The 19,186-nt window shown below is 41.9% G+C and overlaps 1 protein-coding gene across 1 annotated transcript; it reads right to left on the bottom strand.

Annotated features, from left to right (window-relative positions):
• Positions 1–302: 302 nt before the first annotated feature.
• Positions 303–19,106, bottom strand: kcnk13b (potassium channel, subfamily K, member 13b). Its single transcript, XM_017409096.3, has 3 exons — positions 18,657–19,106; positions 10,353–11,140; positions 303–3,713 (listed from the first exon to the last, which is right to left on the bottom strand). Exons 1-3 carry the CDS (start codon positions 18,994–18,996, stop codon positions 3,558–3,560), a joined length of 1,284 nt encoding a protein of 427 aa, XP_017264585.1. The 5' UTR covers positions 18,997–19,106; the 3' UTR covers positions 303–3,557.
• Between the last annotated feature and the right edge of the window lie 80 nt (positions 19,107–19,186).

Raw genomic sequence — 19,186 nt, 5'->3', positions numbered from 1 at the left:
CACAAAAATGGCTATAAGGCAGTTTATTTTACAGATATTGAGCTCAAATCTGGTGTGGTAGTAGCTGACAGACCATCACAATCATGCAGGATGTTGCCATGTCGCAGTACTGCATTAGATCACTCATGATGTTGTTCTCAAGTTCCAACTCTGTCATTTCTCAGCATTTCTTTAATAACTCTGGCATTCCTGTAATTGTATTGCTGTTATGCCTGTTAAAAGTCCTGATCATACAGCCCAAAGATCCAATAATAGGTCCATTTGTTTAAAGAAGTTAGTTTTTTTCCCCCCCATTTTGTTTTTACTTACATACTGCAGATTTTTAAACAATTTTATTTTCCTGTTGCCATTGCTGCCTATCTCAACCTCCAACCATTGCATTGAGGTCAGCTCTTCATGCATGCAGGAGAAAACCCCCCAAAAAAGAATACCGCGGCATTTGATTTTTTTTTTAAAAAAGAAGAAAGCTTTTCAGCTTTACCTCCTGAGGAGGGAAGGATCATGCAAAATTCAGAAGTGTTATGATTGTTTTCCAGACACTGGAATTGACTCCGTACAATAACGTCACAGTACTTTCTTTACAGGGTTGCCAGGATGGCATTTAATCATAGCAATACTGGAAAAAAAAGAAAGAAGAAAAGCAGATTGTCCTTTCACCGCCGCTCTCTGGAAATCAGACACTTCAGGCAAACAAAACAAAACAAAACAAAAAAGGCTCAGCCGGTGAAGTAAGAGGTGGAGCCCGGAGGGATATTTCCCTGCAATTTCTGCGACCGAGAGCGACGACACCTATACTCCTCCACTCAAGCTCGGCAGAGTGGCAGCGAGTCGTTCTCCGTCTCTCTGCTCGTCCGTTTCAAGTCCGTCACTCTGCAGGCATGTCGTTAACAGTCTGTCCCGTGTGTTTCTGATCACTGATCACTGATCACTGCGCCTGTAGCGAACCCAGCCTGGAGAGGCAAAAAAACAAAAAAAAAAAACCAAAACAAAACACCAACCTGCTGTAACTGCAGAGGCAAAAACAGGCAATGAGTCCTACTTTTGGAAACAGAGTCAACCTCATTCTATCCAGCTTTACCTTTAGCATTGAAATGAGGCGGTGCAGATTCCCTGTCCGAATCGTCAGATTGCGCTTCAAAAAAATAAGACAAACAAAAAGATTCTCCCATTTGAAAATGCACTTTTAGTTACGGCTGGCTTGCTTGAAGTTTTGTACTTGGAAAAAACAAAAAAGAAACAAGGAAAATAGGAAAAACACACACAAAACCCCCTCCCAAAAAAACCCCCAAGACATCACAGCCATCGTGGCTCCGACTGGTACCAGCCCAGCTGCAGCTCAAACCTAAACTCTAATCTGGACGCAGAGAAGCGGGCAGTATTAAGAAGATTTTAAAGCAGCTGCCACGAGGTTCATTTGATGTGTTTTATTATTAGTTGAGCACAGTGGGACGAGCAGCACTAAAACAGTCATTTCTACCTCCCTAAATGTTTAGAATGTCAACATGTTGTGTTTTGGTACTGCACTTTAATTTGCAAAGGTGCATCCAGTTTAACATTAATATTACCTCTTGTCCTGTGTGCGCTGTAGGAGAAAGACCCCTCCTGATAGTTAAAAAAACAAGAACTTTTATTTTAAATGAACTTGAAACACGTTACTCTTTTGACCTAATTTTAGCATTACTTAAAAAGTATAGTTTAGCTATTTGAAAGTGGGGTTCCGTGTAAAGGTTATAGCTCTTTGAAGAACCTCAGTTTGAAGGAGTAGAGGTTAATTCTGACTGGATTGATGAGCAAACGGCTAGTCCAAGAGAGGCCAAAGTGAAATGCTGCCATCTAAAAACATCTCCAGTCTCCAAAATGTTGTGTATGTCTGTAAACCCTATTTATAAATCTTTACAATGCCGCAGTTTTGCCTCACATGGTTATGCCAGCAGAAATATTATGATATTCCAGGCTGCACTGGAAGTGCTACAGCTAGCTGTTGCTGCTAACGGTGCTTGCAAACAACCAGTAAATTCTATGCAAACAACTGTGCCATTGAAAACTGACAGCAGGGTAAAGATTTCAAGTGTTCGTATGAACCTTGATGAAATATTTGAGAAGATGTTTTAAGACGGCAGGAATCCACTTCGATGTTGCCTCGACTCGTCCACTCATGTCACAACAACTATTTACATTGATGAGCTGCTGCCCTCTCATGGGTAAACCAGATGATCGGTTGGACACATCTGACTTCCGAAAACACAAACTTTTAGTTGAAACATTGGTTGACGATTGAGGTCTTCAACAGACTGGAAAGTGGGCAGAATTGTTGAAAAGGTTGGTGTGTTTGTACCGGTCTTCTCGCTTGTGCTTACCGTGTAGTGTGCGTGTTTGTGTATTTTTTTGTGCGTTTATCGCTCGAGCCACTGCTTTTGCATAATTGAAAGAAACTTAGACGGTGATTTGTCGACCAGTTAGTCCGTTGCCTCCTATGAACTGTTTGGAGCAAATGCAAATCCGTGGTTTTACCTTTTCAAATCCAGCTCGTCCCATTGCTCGAATCCAGCGATCACGCTTCTCTGGCTGCGTGTTCGGCTTTAAAAAAGTGACAAAAACACCCCTTCCAAATGAGGACGATGGCTGTATCGCGAGTCACTGTTACAGGTACAGTAGGCACAATGTTTTGTGGAATTTGACGTTGTTTTCCTAAATCTTTTCAAGCTAAAACATTCACTGGGATAGATACTGCTACAAGCTACTACCAGTGTTTGCACAAATACGGTTGTTGAGTAATCATTTATGTGATTAGCTAGTGATTAGTTATATATAAACAGCACGAATGGAGAGTGCCATGAAACTCTCCTTCTTCAAACGAAGCTTATCCAAAGAGCTATCTACAGAGAGTAAAATATTAATTATTCATAACCTTTGCACAGAATCCCACTTCAAAAGACTCATAATGTTGCTTTAAGTCAAATTTCAAAAGAGTAAATGTACTTTTAAAGAAGCAGAGTACTCTTTCCCACCTGTGGAGATAACGAGCGACAATCACAACAACAACAATAAAAACATTGTGCGCAGAACAACGTGACTTTTAACTTTAGGATGACATTTTCCCAAAAATTGTCCAATTTAATTCCTTAACCACACCCCATACTTTATGTAGAGAGCACTGTTGCACGAAAAAAACAGGAAACAACCACTTTATTGACGCTATTCTTCTCTCCTCCCTACGCTGCACAGCCACAGATGTAATATGTGATCGAGTCATTGAGAGGACTGTTAGTTTTAAGAGCCGCAGATGAGTGGAAGTTGCCGTTCGGGGTGAAGAAGCTCAGATGCGAGGCTTTGGGCAGGCTTCTTTTTAATCACCATGGAAACTGGTGAGGCTTCCAGCCCCTCTGGTCCAGATGCGAGCCTTCAGCGCTGATGGGGGGGGCACGTTCCTGAAAGGAAAGTGGGCTGCGATGGATTCCTGGCTCCCGCGGGAGGTCGAGCCTTTCGCCCGCGCTCGCCTCTGTCTCGTCCGCTTTCGGCGTCTTGCGAAAGGAAAAGGAGCTCTCACCCAGCTCGCCCTATCTGTCCACGCTGGTCTCCGCCAGCCGGTTATTCATGATGCCCAGGGCGCCCACGCCTCCGGAGAAACCGTTCTGATGTGAGCTGGAGCTGGCCTGGCGCGGGTGCCCGATGGCCATCTCCGAGAGCTGCTTCTGCATAATAGCCAAGTTCACCTAATGGGAAAACACACACACACACACACATAAGAAAATGTTTGCTGCTTGTATTCAGAGACAGAGATACAGTACGTCTAGTGAAGCCTGCAAGAACAGATGAATACAAAGTGTGTCTGTGGCTGGCACATCTCAATCTCACAGATGTGATCAAAAAAAAGAAAAAGCTACCAGATGAGATTTTTTCCTCTCTTCTTGGGTGTGAAAATGGAACAAATGTAATAAAAACCCCAAAAGCTGACAAAGACTAAACAGACGTGACTGACAAAAAAAAAATTCCTCCCAGATTTTCCTCTCCCACACAGCAGGCGTCCATTTTCCAGTTTGCGAAGCAATTTGCGGAAAACCCAACAACTGATGTTTTTTAAACACACAATTATGTGTAATTGGAGCTACATGAAAAAAAAAACAAAAAAACCAAAACATCCTTGGACTTTGCGTTCCACCTGACATTTGCTTTTCATGGCTGTAATTGTTGAACAAATTGGTAGGGACTGCAGTGAGATTTGCTTTGGACCATCGTGCTCCGTTTAGACTCGATAACTGACGATGGAGACGGATCATCTTTAGCCAAAATGAAATTAAAATGGTCCTTTTTTTTGTTGGTTTATTGCAAAGTACCTCTGGTCACTTTATTGCCATTCAACCTGACTCGGCTGTAACTTGAGTCTAGTTGAATGATCAAATGTTGCACACTGTATTAAGATGGTAAGTTATCAATGGACATGCCAGGGAAAGTCTCTGGAACTTTTTGATTGTATGTAATTAGGCTCCGTAAAAAAATACAAAACCATTAAAAGGATCTATTGAATATCTTAATATGATTGCTGCTATCCTCAAACGACTCTAATGTCAACAATCTTAATTTGTCAATACATGTTTTTTTTTTATTATTATTATTTTAGAATCCTGTGGTTATAGCTGGCTGTAACGCTGGTGGTGCGGCCTGGAGTCAATTCTGGCATGAATTTCCAAATATTTCTGCCAAAAATAACTATAATGTGAAACTGATAGTGGTGTAAAAGTTTAAATATTAGTGTTTGCACAAACACTAATATTAATAACACTTTAACGATTGGAGTTGGTTTAAAATGGCAAAACTGGCTTTGGAAATGGGTCTACTGGTCCTAAATCGACTCTGATGTCAAACTTTTACAGCTCTTCACACAAACACTAACTTAAACCTGTACAGAATCTCAAATATCCACACAAGTGTAGAATTTTCCAGTCCAAAGTGTCTCAGGCTACTGCTGCCGCCGCCGGTGCTGCTATTTGCACTTGCAGCTAACCGACACATTCAACTAACCGTGTATTGAGAAATGAACAGCATTGTAAAAGGCTTGTATATAAAAAGTGTTATCTTGGAATGTTTTTGACATTTCTGAAGATCTGAGTTTAAAAAACGACAGCAAATTCCCTTTCCTAAATGTAATTTCTCCAAACAGGAAAAGAAATGATTCATTCGTAAATCCTTTTGAATTCAGAACTTTTCACATTTCAGTGTTTTGGACCTACAGAGAAACGGTAACAGTGAGAAGACACATCTCTGCAGGACAAGGTGTAACCTTTTCCCCTCGTCCTGACTGCCGTGTGGAGGTGAAACAAGCTCGCCATCTCCTCGTTGTATAATTGCTCTAAAGGCTGGATAAATGCAGGAGTCGGGGTCAGAGGGACTCTTTATTAAAATGCTGAACCAGCTGCTGAGAGCAGATCCGAATGTTAACACCTTTTGCTTTTATCAGACGTTGGTGTAACATGAGAACAAGTGGTGCTTTGCTTCACTTCTTCAAACTGTGTCCGTGCAACCAATTTGGATACAAGATATTCCTTTAAAAAGTAGTAAATTGCCTGTAACCACAGTTTATATATGACTGCAGGTTACCTGTAAAAGTAGTAATAATACATAGATTTAAGCCGTGTCCACGCTGCTCCAGATATTTTTATAAACTCAGTTTTCGCTCTGACTCAAGCTACAGAGCTTTTGAGAAACGATGGCATAGCGGCCTGTTTAATGCATGCCCACGAAAAAATTACAACAACAATGGAGCCACTTTTACCAGTCCTTTTATGTCTGCATCGTGCTGGACATAATAAATATTAAGAGGATTTTGCAAACGATATCACTTGTTTTGGGGCAAGTCTTTAGCCAAGCGAAAAATTGTCTTGCTCTGTGTTTCGATGAGATTCATGTGGACAGTCTCGCCACTTAGTGAACGACAATTTTTTTAATAAGCAATATAGAGCACCTCAAAGTAATTGTAATTGTCATGATTTGAGCTATTTTTCTGTATTTGACTTCATGTTTGTAATCCTTGTGTTTAGTCTGTTCCTTGTTTTCTTATTAATACGCTCTTGTAGTTAAGCCTGGTTTCATGTCGTGTTCCTCTGTGTCAGCGTGTTACTAATCAGTCATCTGTGTCCACTTCCTCATCAGCCTCTGCCTATATAATCTCCTCTTTAGCTGCCATTACTCGCTGGTTCATTGATTTCATTTGTCTCTGCTTGGTGTCCATCCCTGTCTTGTTGGTTATCCGTTTTGTTCACGCCATGGTCAAGCCCTGCTCCTTGGGTCACCCTTGTGTTTTCTTAGTAAGCTTTGGGTTTTTTTCTGCCTCGTCAGCCTTTTATTTTCTTTTTTTTTGCTAATAAATCAGTTTTCTTTTAACCCGACATGAGTCTGCATTCTGGGTTCGCTCTGCACAGATTTTACATCAATGTGTAGTGAACTCTGAGCACGGTATACAAAATCCCAATGGTTTAACAGAGAAAAGTTCAATAGTTTTTTTCACTCCCGTTCCACTCCGTGCAGAAAGTCAGGGTCCAAGACCTTTAACTCCACGCCTCGAGGGCCGCTGTCCTGGGAGTTTTAGGTTTTTCTGCTCCAACACACCTGATTCAAATGGTTTGATTACCTCCTCACCAAATCATCAAGTTCTCCAGGAGCACGACAACAAGTCATCCATTTACACCAGGTGTTTTAAAGCAAGAACACGTCTAAAACATGCAGGACAGCGGCCCCGAGGAATGGAGTTTGACACCCATGCTTTAGCAGGTTCTAGGATGGACGGTTTGCAGAGTTTAACCTTCATTCAGCCGACATCACAAACATAACTTTGGATACCGAGCTTTTTAAGGAGCCGTCCTTCATGGAGTCGCCTATCAAACCAGGAAGGTTTTGGCATTTTTAACAAGGCTTTCAAATTAAAGTTGTTCCAGGGAGGTCATTTAAAAGGGAAACATATGGACCTTGTTGTTTAAGAATAAAAAAAAAGACCCCTCTTGATAACTTGACATTTGCAGCAGGAAGGAGAACCTGGCGGATGAGTATACCGAACTAAATATCTTTTAGTTATGTGCAGAAGTACGAAAAGACCTAAAAGAGACACTGTTGCCTGGAGAAATCTTCTAATACTTCAGCACCACTTTTCAATAAGGATACCTTTTATAGATGACTAATAAACAATTAATAATGCAGTTATCTTATCAGCTTTAAACACTTACACGGTGCATTAGATAAAAAGGACTGTACTAACTAGAGATAAAAAGCAAGGCATTCATCTGTTCTCTCCATTCTCAGTGTTTACCTGCATTCTTCACGATTTAGATGTTAAATATCTAACAATTTCAGCCGGTTACATGCATGTAAATACTACAAGTGGTTGTAGATATAAATGTTTGTTTTGGCATACAAAGTGTTTTTTTTAAAGTAAGCTGAGCAACTAGCTAAAAAGGACATTTAAGTAAATATATCAAAGTGTAGCACTTGCCAAATAGTGAGCCTGCTTCAGTGTGTGAACTGTGTTTTACCCGTTTTATAAGAGCTTTATAAAGTCTTTACAAAACTCACAAAAACTTATTCTTAAAGCATTAATAACTCTTCATTATAAGGGTACCCTTATTGTAAATTTGTACCATTTCTTCCTTACATTTCTGTTGGTATTCTCTTTTTTAGTGTAGCTGAAAGTTAGAAATTTTCCTGCATCAACTTGACAGCAAAAACGCTCCAACATAACTTGTAGATCTTTGGGATAACTGTTAAGGGGAAGCAGGTAATATAACCAAGGACAGCAAGCCTTTTTTTGCATGACACAGGGTAAAAAAACCCGGGATTGAAGCATAAAAATGGCTTGATGCTGTGATGAAGTTTGGCCACTCCTCCCCGTTAACTGAGAAAAAGGTACTACAGTCAGTTCTTTTTGTTTCACAGCATTTACATTCAACAAGACAGGGAAACAAACTCAATCCTCTACACAACCCTTAAGGAAAAAAACAAGGTCTGCTAAACCGTGTAATTAGTGTAGTCTTACCTCCACTAAACTGACATTATGTAATTACACCTCTAACAAAAACTGGGCTGGAATAGGGCCGCGGGATAACGGTGCGATGCAAACACGGAAAAGCCCCAACAAAAGCAGATGAATAATGTTTTGTCGTGTTATTTGACATACAGAACAGCGGATGGCAAAGGAAGAAGCAGCGGCGGTGGCGGCGGCGGCGGCGGCGCAGTGAACGTCTGCTCGATAATTAACAGGTTTGGGTTCAAAAGTAGCCTTTTGTGTCGCCGCAGCTCTCAGTCATTTTCATTTCTACTCTTCATATTTTCAAATCAAGCATCTTTGTGCCACAGATTATGGTATTAATTTGTGCTTGTTGGCGGCGTGGTGATGAGTGGGTTTTGATTATTGAGCCTCACAGACGCCGGATTTAGTTCTTTGCAGGAGGTGAGTACATCACTGATTTAATCCCATCCCGGTGTGTGGCTTATTGTTTACTCCCCTTCTTATGATTACATTTGCTAATTCCTACTGCTTGGCGGATAACTGTAATAGCTGCCAAAATGTATCCCTAAAATGTGAAATTGAACTTGCTGGACAAGGTGCTGAATTTCAGCTGAAAGGAAATAAACAGCTGTGCTGATTTCCCCTTGCTGCTCTGTTAATATGCTAACATATAGAAGGTATAATCCGTTCTTAATTTATCGTTTTGATGTATAACCATGACAATAACCGCACAACATCACTTAGCACAAAGAGAAATTGTTATTAATTTTGCCCATATCAGCGAATCAGCCAATAGTTTTTGATACAGTCCACTCGAAATTACAAATAAGAGCTTGCTGGTACGTTAACTTCAAACTTGGAGCCTTTTTATTTACTTTAAGTTCAGATTTGGTTTAGATTAGGTTCCCAAAGTTGGTCCCAGGACCCTACTTTGGGTCATAATACATCAATAGAGGGTCCCCAGATAATCTCCGGGAATTGAATTACATGTAAAAATATTGGTGATAGTATATGTTTGACATAAATTCTCTAAAAGAATAAATTCAATCAGCATAAATGAATACAAGTAGCATCATGGATGCTTTGTTGGTCGTAAGTAGGGTTTCAACTGTCCCTTATAATAAAGAATCCTCCTGTATTTGAAGCTAAAAACACGTGTTCCTCATTAAGTTGGTAAGAAATAAACTTTGTATCGTACTGCAGCTCAATGCTCTGATTTGCAGACTCATTGAAAGTTTCCACCACTACCGAGATGCTGTGAGACTCGCTGTTTAATTCGTACTCACAACCCTAAAGGAAAGAGTTTCGCACAGAAATATTTTGTTCGTGATGTTAATTCGTGAGCTTAGTTTGTAGAAGGCTGTGATACAGTCACAGCTGGAGCCTTTTGGGGGAAAAAAATACACAGCATAAAAAAGTGGAACAGGTCATTAAATTCTTAGGGGGACGGATAATGTTCATTACATTTTCTCAACCAAAACCAGCTAAATTATAAATTATCGCCTCAGATTCAAGTGTGTACTAAGTGTACTTTGATGGTGTTCATTTAGGCAATAGCTGACTGCGAATACCTGGCACAGATTAACGAAGTAGTGTTCGAAATGCTAAAATACCGAGCTATCCGTACCTCATGTTTCATGCACTCATTATGTAGTGAGTAAGGGCCCAAGTGAACATTTCGAGCGCAACCCAAGCGGATATTCAGCAGTGTTATCTCTGTTTTATGTCCGGAAGCCAAGAAATACTTCGACATTTCTTTTAATGATGTTATCTTGAGATAATGATGCGTGTTTTCTTAAGCTCTTCTTGGTTGTTGTGACCTAGAAATGCTTGTTTCCTTGTGATATGTAAAATTATTTCAAATTCACAATTAAAATAGCAGGAGAATTTAAAAAAAATTAGAAATCAAGATGTATTGGCAACTGATTCAAGCTGAAAGTGTTACACCAAGGAGCAGCCATTGGTCACCTCCAAGTGTCCTGACAGCGACACTGAATGATGAAACTAGCTGTAATACAAGAACCACTCATCTTTGCACTGGAATAGACCAAAAAGGCAGCATAGACAATCGCTACCAATAACTATTATCATTTTTGGACATTTAGAGTTCATGTAACTGTATTCTTCAGCTACTATCAGAGGTTGTTGCAGCCTAAAATGCAGCTTCTTGTTTTTGCCCACATTGACACTATGGTTGCAATGACTACAGCATAGCAATGCTCCTTCTGCTCCTCGAGGCCTCAGTTAAGGTAAACTACCGTTCAAAGTCACTTCAGATCTGACATGTTTGGTTCTATTACAGTAGATGGGCGAAATGTCACAGTGGGTGGGAGACGACCTTTTCCCACAAGTTTCTTACCTTGTTGGCTGCCAGGAAGTCCCTCATGGAAATCATCTCCCCGGACATCCTGCGCCCCGTGTCGGTCTCGCTCTCGTTGATGGCGTCTGTCTCAATGGAAGGGTCCCTGCGAGCGCGGAGGTGGCCCGGGGCCACCACGTTACGCCGGGGGTGCCGGTGCGAGTGCTGGCCCCTCCTCGGGAAGTAGCAGCGGCACGGGACTTCCAGCCTCCTGAGGAGCCAGTTGAGGACCTGCTTGATGACGATGGAGATGACGTTGAAGAGGGAGTAGATGCAGCAGACGCCGGTCAGGATGAAGAAGAAGTTGCCGACCCGGTACGCGACCGTGGCCTGGCCCTCGTAGACGACTCGCTGGCTGCTCACCATATCGCCAAACCCAATGGTGCTGAAGGCCACAAAGCAGAAGTAGAGCGAGTCCAGGTATCCCCAGCCCTCAGCCGCCGAGTACATCAGCGAGGCGCAACAGGACACCAGGATGGCCGCCGCCCCTAGAATAAACATCACGCAGTAAACTGAGGGTTTCCACCCGGCAAGATGCTGGCCCTTTCCCACTCCGCCTGCCTCAGCTCTTCCTGCTCTGCCTCCTTCAGAGACGCGACGTCCGTTTTGCGGGAGCACAGCCTTGTTGCGGCGCCGTTTGTGAAAGGACTTAAGGACGAAGGCAATGACAGTGATGACCCGCTCCAGAAAGAGGTTGAAGAAGAGGATGGTGGCGGCGCAACCCAGCAGGCCGTAGAACATCAGGAAGACTTTTCCGCCGACGGTGGCAGGAGTGGTCATCCCAAACCCTGGCACACAAACATTCTGCAGTGAGCTGACAGTATTGCGACCAACATAGGACAGTGGTTCAGGGTAGTATCTCACTGGGCTGCTACTGTCGGAAACTAGTCGGCCTCTCATAATTGACAGAAAATTGGAAGAAGATGAGCAAATTTTCAGCTGCAGTCTCCCTGAGTTCTTGCGGCCAGTAGGCGACCAGTAAGCATTCTGCATGACCAGTTTTCCAAAAATACCAGCTTATTTTCATGGGCCTGGCTTGTAAAACTGGATTCTAGGCTGTGCACATTGTTTTATTGCCCTTCCACATCGTACCCATTTTGGTCCACGTTCTACTACGGTGGCCCTAAAGTGCAAACCACATCAACAAATCACTAAACACAACTACACATTTAAAAACACAACCACATTAACCTCCTGGAAGAGGTAGGAACCAGTGGGAAAGATGAGACATCGCTGATAGACGACGGCGGTGTTTAGCTTTTGAACCTGAAATTTCGTGGTTAGTCCTGAGCATGTCCAGTGTCACCTTGTATGTATGTCTTGACTCAAATTATTCTTGTATAGCAGCAGCTACAGCTACGTTTGGGTCACCAGTAACATTTCGAAAACGCGCTACAGGCAGAATAACTTTTGGTTCAAAAGCCAATTGCTGCCGTCGTCCAATCAGCGATGTCTCATGTTTCCCACGGGTTCCTTCCTCTTCCAGGAGGTTAATGTCGTTGTGTTTTTTAAGATATCATTGTGTGTAGTGATTTGTTGATGTGGTATGCACTTCACGGCCACCGTACTCTACCCACCTTGGCAGCAACTCCCATGTTTATGATTTAATCTACCGGAGTACACTATTAACATTAATATAAGCAGATTTGGACCAGTTTTTAAAAATAATTAATACAAACCATTGGTGTGGTTTTTAGACCTGGACATTTGGTGCTGTAGCCCCATCATTGGAGAGCTCCCTGCAGGTGTCAAAATACACCTCCAGTCCTGTAGATTCAGGGAAGCTAAACTGAGAGGGGCGCCAGATGGGTTTGAAGACAACTTTGCGACTACCTTGATAGATTCAAGCAGCAAGACTGCAAGCCTCTGGGACAAACCCCCACGAACGTTTTGAGACGAGTTGGAGCGATTTGGCGCTCGCCGACTAGTCCCGAACAGACGGCGTCCAGCGAGATACTGGCTTCGCTTTGAATTGTTCAGTTTCTCTTCGTAATACATGAAAGGCTTTGACTGAAAGGACAGAAGAGAAGAGTAATCGACACAGGACTCCACTGTAAGCTGACAAATACAGGGCTTAGAGAACACCTCGGTTTTCTTTCAGGGTTTTGCAACCGAGCCACAGCGCAGAAAATAAATGGATTGACTAGCTGCAGCCAGAACGGTTGTGAGAATCACTTCCAGCTGCTTTTTCTTTTAAACTAAATGCACATCCAATCTGTCATCAGTGAAGATGGCCAATTACTTATGTCTTTTTTTTCCTAAGTGTAAATTGTACTCCTGCAACTAGCTTCCCTCCACTCCACTGCTAATGGTGACACCCTTCCCTTCGCTCCTTCTCACCCTTCAATTATTTCCCATAATTTCAAAGTGCTTTCAGTCATCTTCTTTTTTTTTTGGCAGTTAATACATTCATAACATTGTCTTTTTCTCTGGCGTATTCAAAGTTTTTGTTACGCAACAATTATTTCCTGAAGGTAGAGCGGCACAAAATTAAAATTCCTTTTCAGAAAGCCAATCTTTACCTTTATCTGTTCCGATAAAAGACAACAACATATGCGGTGAACTAATTGGCTTTGCTGAAGGGAGGCTTCTTGTGGAGGGTTTGATTGCCTCTTCATTCAAATTGGTTGTCGAGGTGCTAATTGAGCCGGAGTTTTCTCCCAAACACGACAATAAAGCCAAATGAGCTGGATTTTATAGATTTGTTTTTCTTACCTTCAGGGTTTTTTTTTTTTTTTTTTTTTTACAAATCCATTTGAATGTGATGCTGATGAGCTATTTGACCCATTTGATAAAGTATAATAAGAATAATATTGTATCTGAGGGATACGAAAGAAATTAGTGTGCTGTGGTGTCGTTACGACGTCTGAGTCAGGATGGCTGTCTGGAACTAAAGTCCTGAATGTGGTTGGTGCTAATGAGGGTTTCTGGGTTTCGCAAGACAACACCGACTTTTCTTTTCAACCCAACCTTCCTATATGAACGGGGACCTATTATTCTCATTCCTAGCTTAAAGCCTCGACTCTACTGAAGGAGTCGTATCATTCACAAAAACAAAACAAAGCACAAAAATCCGGATCTATTTTTATGCTGAAGCCCAGTTTTATACCTTGTGTAAAAGAAGCCGATTAACTTCTGTCTCTTTTTGTGTCACCAAACACCATTTTCTTCCAATTCTTCTGCTTCTGGAAGTATGAGTGAGACAATATCTTGACAAGACGACTATTGTCCTTTTTTGTGTGACATAAAAATCCATGTGCTGATGGAGATATCTATATCTATATCTATATATAGATATATATATGATAAAACAAGTGCTCTAGGTGCTGCTATTTTAAGGCTCTCTTCAAGCTGAACCTGTGAGTGACGTAAACAACATAAGAACAGAACAGAAACTTAAAGGGGCAGTTCGGATCCTTTAAAATAAATAAGGTTCTGTAGAAAGATTATGAACAGCTAGAAAAAATCCTTTTCTGCAAAAATGCCTTGTGAATGCTGAATGATGTTGCTAAAATTTGCTGAAGAAGCTGAAACTAAGTTGTTTAATCTAAAACAAGATGCACCCTAAGTAATATGAGCTAAAGGCTTACTAAAGGTAGCAAAATGCTAGCTAAATGCTAAAAGTATCAAAAGGGAAGCTAGAAGCTAAAATAATAGAACTGTAGCTATAAGTAGGGACCGAAATATAACAAGTATGACAAAGCAGATTTACAAAACAAAAACAATGTTTTTGAGGGCTTTAAATACATCTCAATGTATTTCTATGAGAAAACTATTTGTAAATTAAGTTAAATAATTTGAAAAGTGTAAAAGTTGCAAAAAGCTAAAGTCATAGTGTCTCCAGAACAAACTGAATGATTTAATATATGATTGGCTAAAGCAGCACAACGTATGCAGAATTCTGGCTGGACTGACAAGCTAATGACTAGTCTGACCAAAGGGTATTATTGCTGCTGCCTTAGAACAAAACCAAACAGGGAAATTTTAATAGTTTGCATGAACTACTGCTTTGAGTTGACTTCTTCTCTACAGAACCGCCATTTTTCTAAGTGTTTGTATTTTCATAAGTGATGGCACACTGGAGTCAACAAATAAAGGTGGAAATACTGAACTTTAACTTTTACTGGCATTTTGTATTCATATTTGGATGGATGTTATAATTTGATTTATTATCTTAGGACTGTCAAGCAACTTGTTGACTACCAGAGAATTGTTGTGTTTTGACATCGCTACTGAGGGGTTTGTAATGTGTATAGTGTATTGGGTCGTATTATAAGGCACTAGATGAAAGCAGACAAAATGACCCCAAGTTTGTAAGTTGTTCTTTCTGTATCTGCACAACGAATAAAAAAAATAAATGTATTTACCCACCACAGCCCAGACCGTTGGTTTTAGTTGTTTAAAATAAAGCAATATAGGTAAATATTTATGCATTTTTAAGCTTGACTTATATCAAAATAACATGCTTTTATCTGTTTTCAGACAAGAATTTTCACCTTGAAAGCTTTCTTATTATCACAGTGAATTTTCTTCACACAAAACCTGAAGTAAAAAAAAAAAAACTGAATTCAAGACAACCTTATTGTCTGATTATGTTTGCAGGGTTAGAAGGGTGTTTTCATATTTCTGACAACTAGATGTTTCTGTATTTTTAGTGTTTGTGTCGATAACGTAGTTGTACTCTGTAGAGTAGGCTGCTGTTTATTGTGTGGAAATAACACAAATCTAATAGCGAAAAAGGTAGAAATTACACACGGTGAAAACAAGCAAAACAAAGAAATCGTTCTGTAATTTGCTTGTTTTAAACTTGATTTGACTGGCCCTACTTGTGTACTGAATGCAGTGTTGTTGTATCCGAATGCTGCATTAATCAGTCACCATTTGCAACAAAGAAATCTGCCATTTACCTTTATACAAAAGTGCCCTTGAGGATAGGAGTGCCAAAATAAGTAATAAGAGAGCCTGAAAACTAATACTTGGAGTTATTTTATGTGTAGATTGAAAGTTAATGATAACTGAAGAAACTTGATAGACTTAAAGTCAGAGGTCAAATGATACGTTGTTTTTATGGCTGATGTCGATTTGTAGAAATCAAGGAAAACGATGGCTGATATAGTAAATGAACTACTTATATAGCACCTTTCTAGCCAATCAGGCTACTCAAAGTGCTTTACAACACAGTCTGTGCCCTCATTTACCCATCCACACACACATCCACGCAGCACTCTACTACATCTCTACAAAGCTAACCTGAATGAATCATTCTATGGAGACTAATCAGTGCTTTAAACTCCATTCATACACCGATGGGGCGCACATCGAAGGCAATGAGGGGTTCAGTGTCTTACCCAGAGACACTTCAACATGTGATTTCTGCCAGAATCGAATCTCCAACTCTCTCGTTGGAGGACGACTGCTCTAACCACTAATCCACAGCCTGCCCAACCCCAAATTTTTAGTATACGGCCAATGGTATAATTTGTTAAACAATGTGTATTTTTCATTTAACAAATTATACGGTTGTTGCTTAGCTTAATTAAACATCTTTAACAACCCTTCGAAGAACTTGTACACTTAAAAAATAACACAGAAGAACATTCTTGTTTAAAAAAAACTAACTAGTGGGCTGCAGTAAGCTGGTTGTGGCAGCTGCTGCTGCGTCTTTATTTTTCCTACATGGTAATTGGTTAAGCATGCACAGGCATGGACAATTTCTTTATAAAGTGACCAATGTCAGCAAATTAAAATCGGTTGGCCACAAAAAGCGGGACGACTGGAACGCAGTGAAGCGGGAAATTACGTCACTCTGACTTCCCAGTTATGAATTCCGATGTAATGGAACGCAGCATTAATACTCCACTGAAGACCTCTCTGGGACCCTGCAAAGACCATCCAGGTTCTGGCTGACTCTTTAGTTCGTAGCAGGGAGTCGTCATTCAGCGTGAAGGGGGTCTAGGGTGTGGGGTTAAAAACTGCGACTCGTAAAACCTATAAAGCATCAAGTGGAACCAAGAAATCCCTCACAGGCAGATGCCTTTACTTGACTAAAGAAAGACTGGAGTTTGTGGTCATGTTTGCAAGAATCTCTGAACTGGAAGTTTGCTGACAAACAGACCTCTGCCTTTTTGCTGCGTTAAACTTGCAGTTCGTAGTCAATCGCACAGATGGATTTTTGTGATGATTCAAGCAGAAGACAACATTGAAAAGGATTTATCTTGTTTTACTTTCTGCCCGGGATTTAAATCTTCAGAAACCCAAGCAAATGAGGGCCTTACACAATCTAGGAGATGCACTGAAGTGCTCTCACTGAGGCAAAGAGACGGCAGGTTTGGAAAGAGCTTATCTGAACAACCATAATGCGACAACTAAGAGACTCAAATATTAGATTAAAAAAAAAAAACAAGGAAAAAAAAAGAAACTGCTGAAATGTCCAAACTTGATATAAAACGTGGGATTCTGTTCCAGCAATCAAGACATTAACGAGTAATCTTTGATTTTTTTTACGCCATTTGTAGGGCCAGAGATACAGCGTGTAGCTTCTTCCTGCAGTCAGATACTGAGCAGTACATCACTTATGCTGTCTGATGCTGTAACTGCCCCCTGTCCAAACGTTTTATTGGTGTCTGCATGTAAAACATCGACAGCCCAAAGAGACAACTCAGTTGCTAGGTAAATAAATTTAAAAAAAAAGGGAAAAGATTTGAGGTTAAAACCTAAGGCACTGGATTAGTTGACATTCTACAGGAAGGTGAAGAGGAGGCGGTTGCTGAGGATTTTGTCGCTTCAGGAATCTCTTTTACCTTCTAGGAAACACCAGTCTTCAAAGCCGCTATCCTGCTGTCTGTATAAACTCCAACGGCTGAGTCCTACATCCCTGTTTTATTTGAACTGTGAGTCGATCAGCCCGTCAAGCCGTTGAAAACAAAGTTACTCCAGAGAGACAGAGACACAATGGCACAATGGACACAGGAGGGAAGAGTTTGACAACTAAACATCAGTAGCAGTGTTTTGGTTCATGGCGGTGCTTTTAGTTGGATTTCTTTAGGTGTTTGTGTTTCGCCTCACTGACACGAGCTACTTCAAATGCTCTCACTAATACAATTTGTACCTTTGTACCCCTACCTCGTTCATAGCGGCTGTATTTCCATGTCTATAAGTTAAGTCTTTGTGAGATTTTACGTCGGCGATGCCCCCTCGATGCTTGGTAGCTGCTCAGAGTTTGGTGTAGAGATCAGCGGGAGGCACGCTCGAACCTTGAGCACACGCTGCTCACTTCCTGACGCGTTACGGTGCACGGACCTGTCAGATTGCATCCTTAGGGGATCTGAGATGAGCTGTGTGGTGCGCGGCACCCACAGGTGGGCACCTGTTCTTCCTGTGTTTGTTAGAATCTGTGCTCGGTATGGCTCAAGAGGGATTAAAAAAAAAGGGCGGGTGTTGAATAGACATACAGATGAAGAGATAGAGAGGGAGATTTTTTTTTTTTTTTGNGGGGGGGGGGGGGACTTGTGGTGAATTTTACGGCTGGGATGACTAGGAAATAAGGACAAGCGAAGGGCTTCTTTTAAACGGAAAGGTATATTAAAATAAAGGTGATGTTTTGGGCTTGGAATCATGGTTTAAACTATGGCTAATTTAGGGCTGGGGTGGCAGGGGAAGTGGAGAGAATGCGATTGAGTTTAAGGTTGTGACAGGCATTAAAAGACTGGTCCGAAGTTAAGATTAGGATTAGAGACCTGACAAACACGAACCTGGCCTCAAACTACAGAAGGTATTACTGAGGATGACGTGCCAGGATAAAGCAGACCCACAGCAGGCGACTTCTTTCAGCACCCACAAAACAAAGGGGTGCATACTGACCCAAACTGCAAAGGGAAGCTGCAAAAAAAAGAAAGAACTGGGTTTGTGTGACTTGTCAGTCATCGCAACCCTCCACCTTCCAGTTTGGACTGGGAAAGCCTCTTCAGCAACAGGAACTGAAGTCCAGCTGACAATTTTCTTCTTTTTTTAAAAAAAATTTGTAGGATTAAAGATCAGATTACCAAACGCAAATACTGAGCTGATATGTTTTCTTTGTGCTTGTGCTTGTCTGTCAATCCCTTGCAATTTTTTTTTAATGTTTGTACATGTGGGAGTGACGAGGCAAAAGCACTATTAGGTGCTTTTTGTAAGTTTGTAATATCTGCAGAACACAAACAGATTAATTCTCTAAAGGTGAGCTGGCTGCTCTGTCTCACAGTGGGTTTTATTTCCTGAAAAAAGGCTGAAGAGAACCTGCCACAAACATCTGCTCCTCCTTCTCACCGATGGTTGACACGACAGTCCCCACGAAGTAAAAAGCTCCCGTGAAATCCCACCGGGGTCTGATCGTGTCCACGCGGATGCCGGCCACGTTCGCCTCCTCGTAGCTCCTCAGGAAGTTCTTCAAGTCCCCCTCGCTCAGGTTGTGCCTCTGGGAGAAGCGCGCGAGCCGCTGCGCCCAGCGCTCCTTCGCCTCGCGCTCCTTGGGCTGCTCCAGCGCGGAGAAGACGGCGGCGCCGCAGAGCAGGTAGAGGACGATGAAGAGCGCCAGCAGCAGGAAGCGCGCGTTGTCCTCGTTGATGGGACCCGAGCCGCAGCAGCAGCCGCCGCTCCTGCATGCCATTATTGCGCGGCCCGCGGCTCGTGGGGGACGCGCGCTCCCCGGGGGCACAGCCCGCGCGCTGTCATTCTCCTCGGCGGGGCAGGTGGAGGAGCCCGAACCTCTCGGCTCGTGTCCCCTGGCTGCGTTTGACGCGGCTCCGGCTCGAGAAGATGTTAAAAGAGGAGGAGGAGGAGGAGGAGGAGGAGGAGGA

This window comes from Kryptolebias marmoratus, linkage group LG19 (assembly GCF_001649575.2).
Source record: "Kryptolebias marmoratus isolate JLee-2015 linkage group LG19, ASM164957v2, whole genome shotgun sequence".
In the NCBI taxonomy this organism is placed as follows: domain Eukaryota; kingdom Metazoa; phylum Chordata; class Actinopteri; order Cyprinodontiformes; family Rivulidae; genus Kryptolebias; species Kryptolebias marmoratus.
The sequence above is the reverse complement of the archived record's forward strand: the minus strand, read 5'-3'. Positions and strand labels throughout refer to the sequence as shown.

Coding starts and splice junctions, on each gene's coding strand:
- kcnk13b (XM_017409096.3), bottom strand. CDS start 18,996: ATGGCATGCAGGAGCGGCGGCTGCTGCTGCGGCTCGGGTCCCATCAAC. Junction 11,141..18,656: donor GACTGTCGTGTCAACCATCG/GTGAGAAGGAGG, acceptor TTTGTGTGCCAG/GGTTTGGGATGACCACTCCT. Junction 3,714..10,352: donor ACTTCCTGGCAGCCAACAAG/GTAAGAAACTTG, acceptor TTTTCCCATTAG/GTGAACTTGGCTATTATGCA.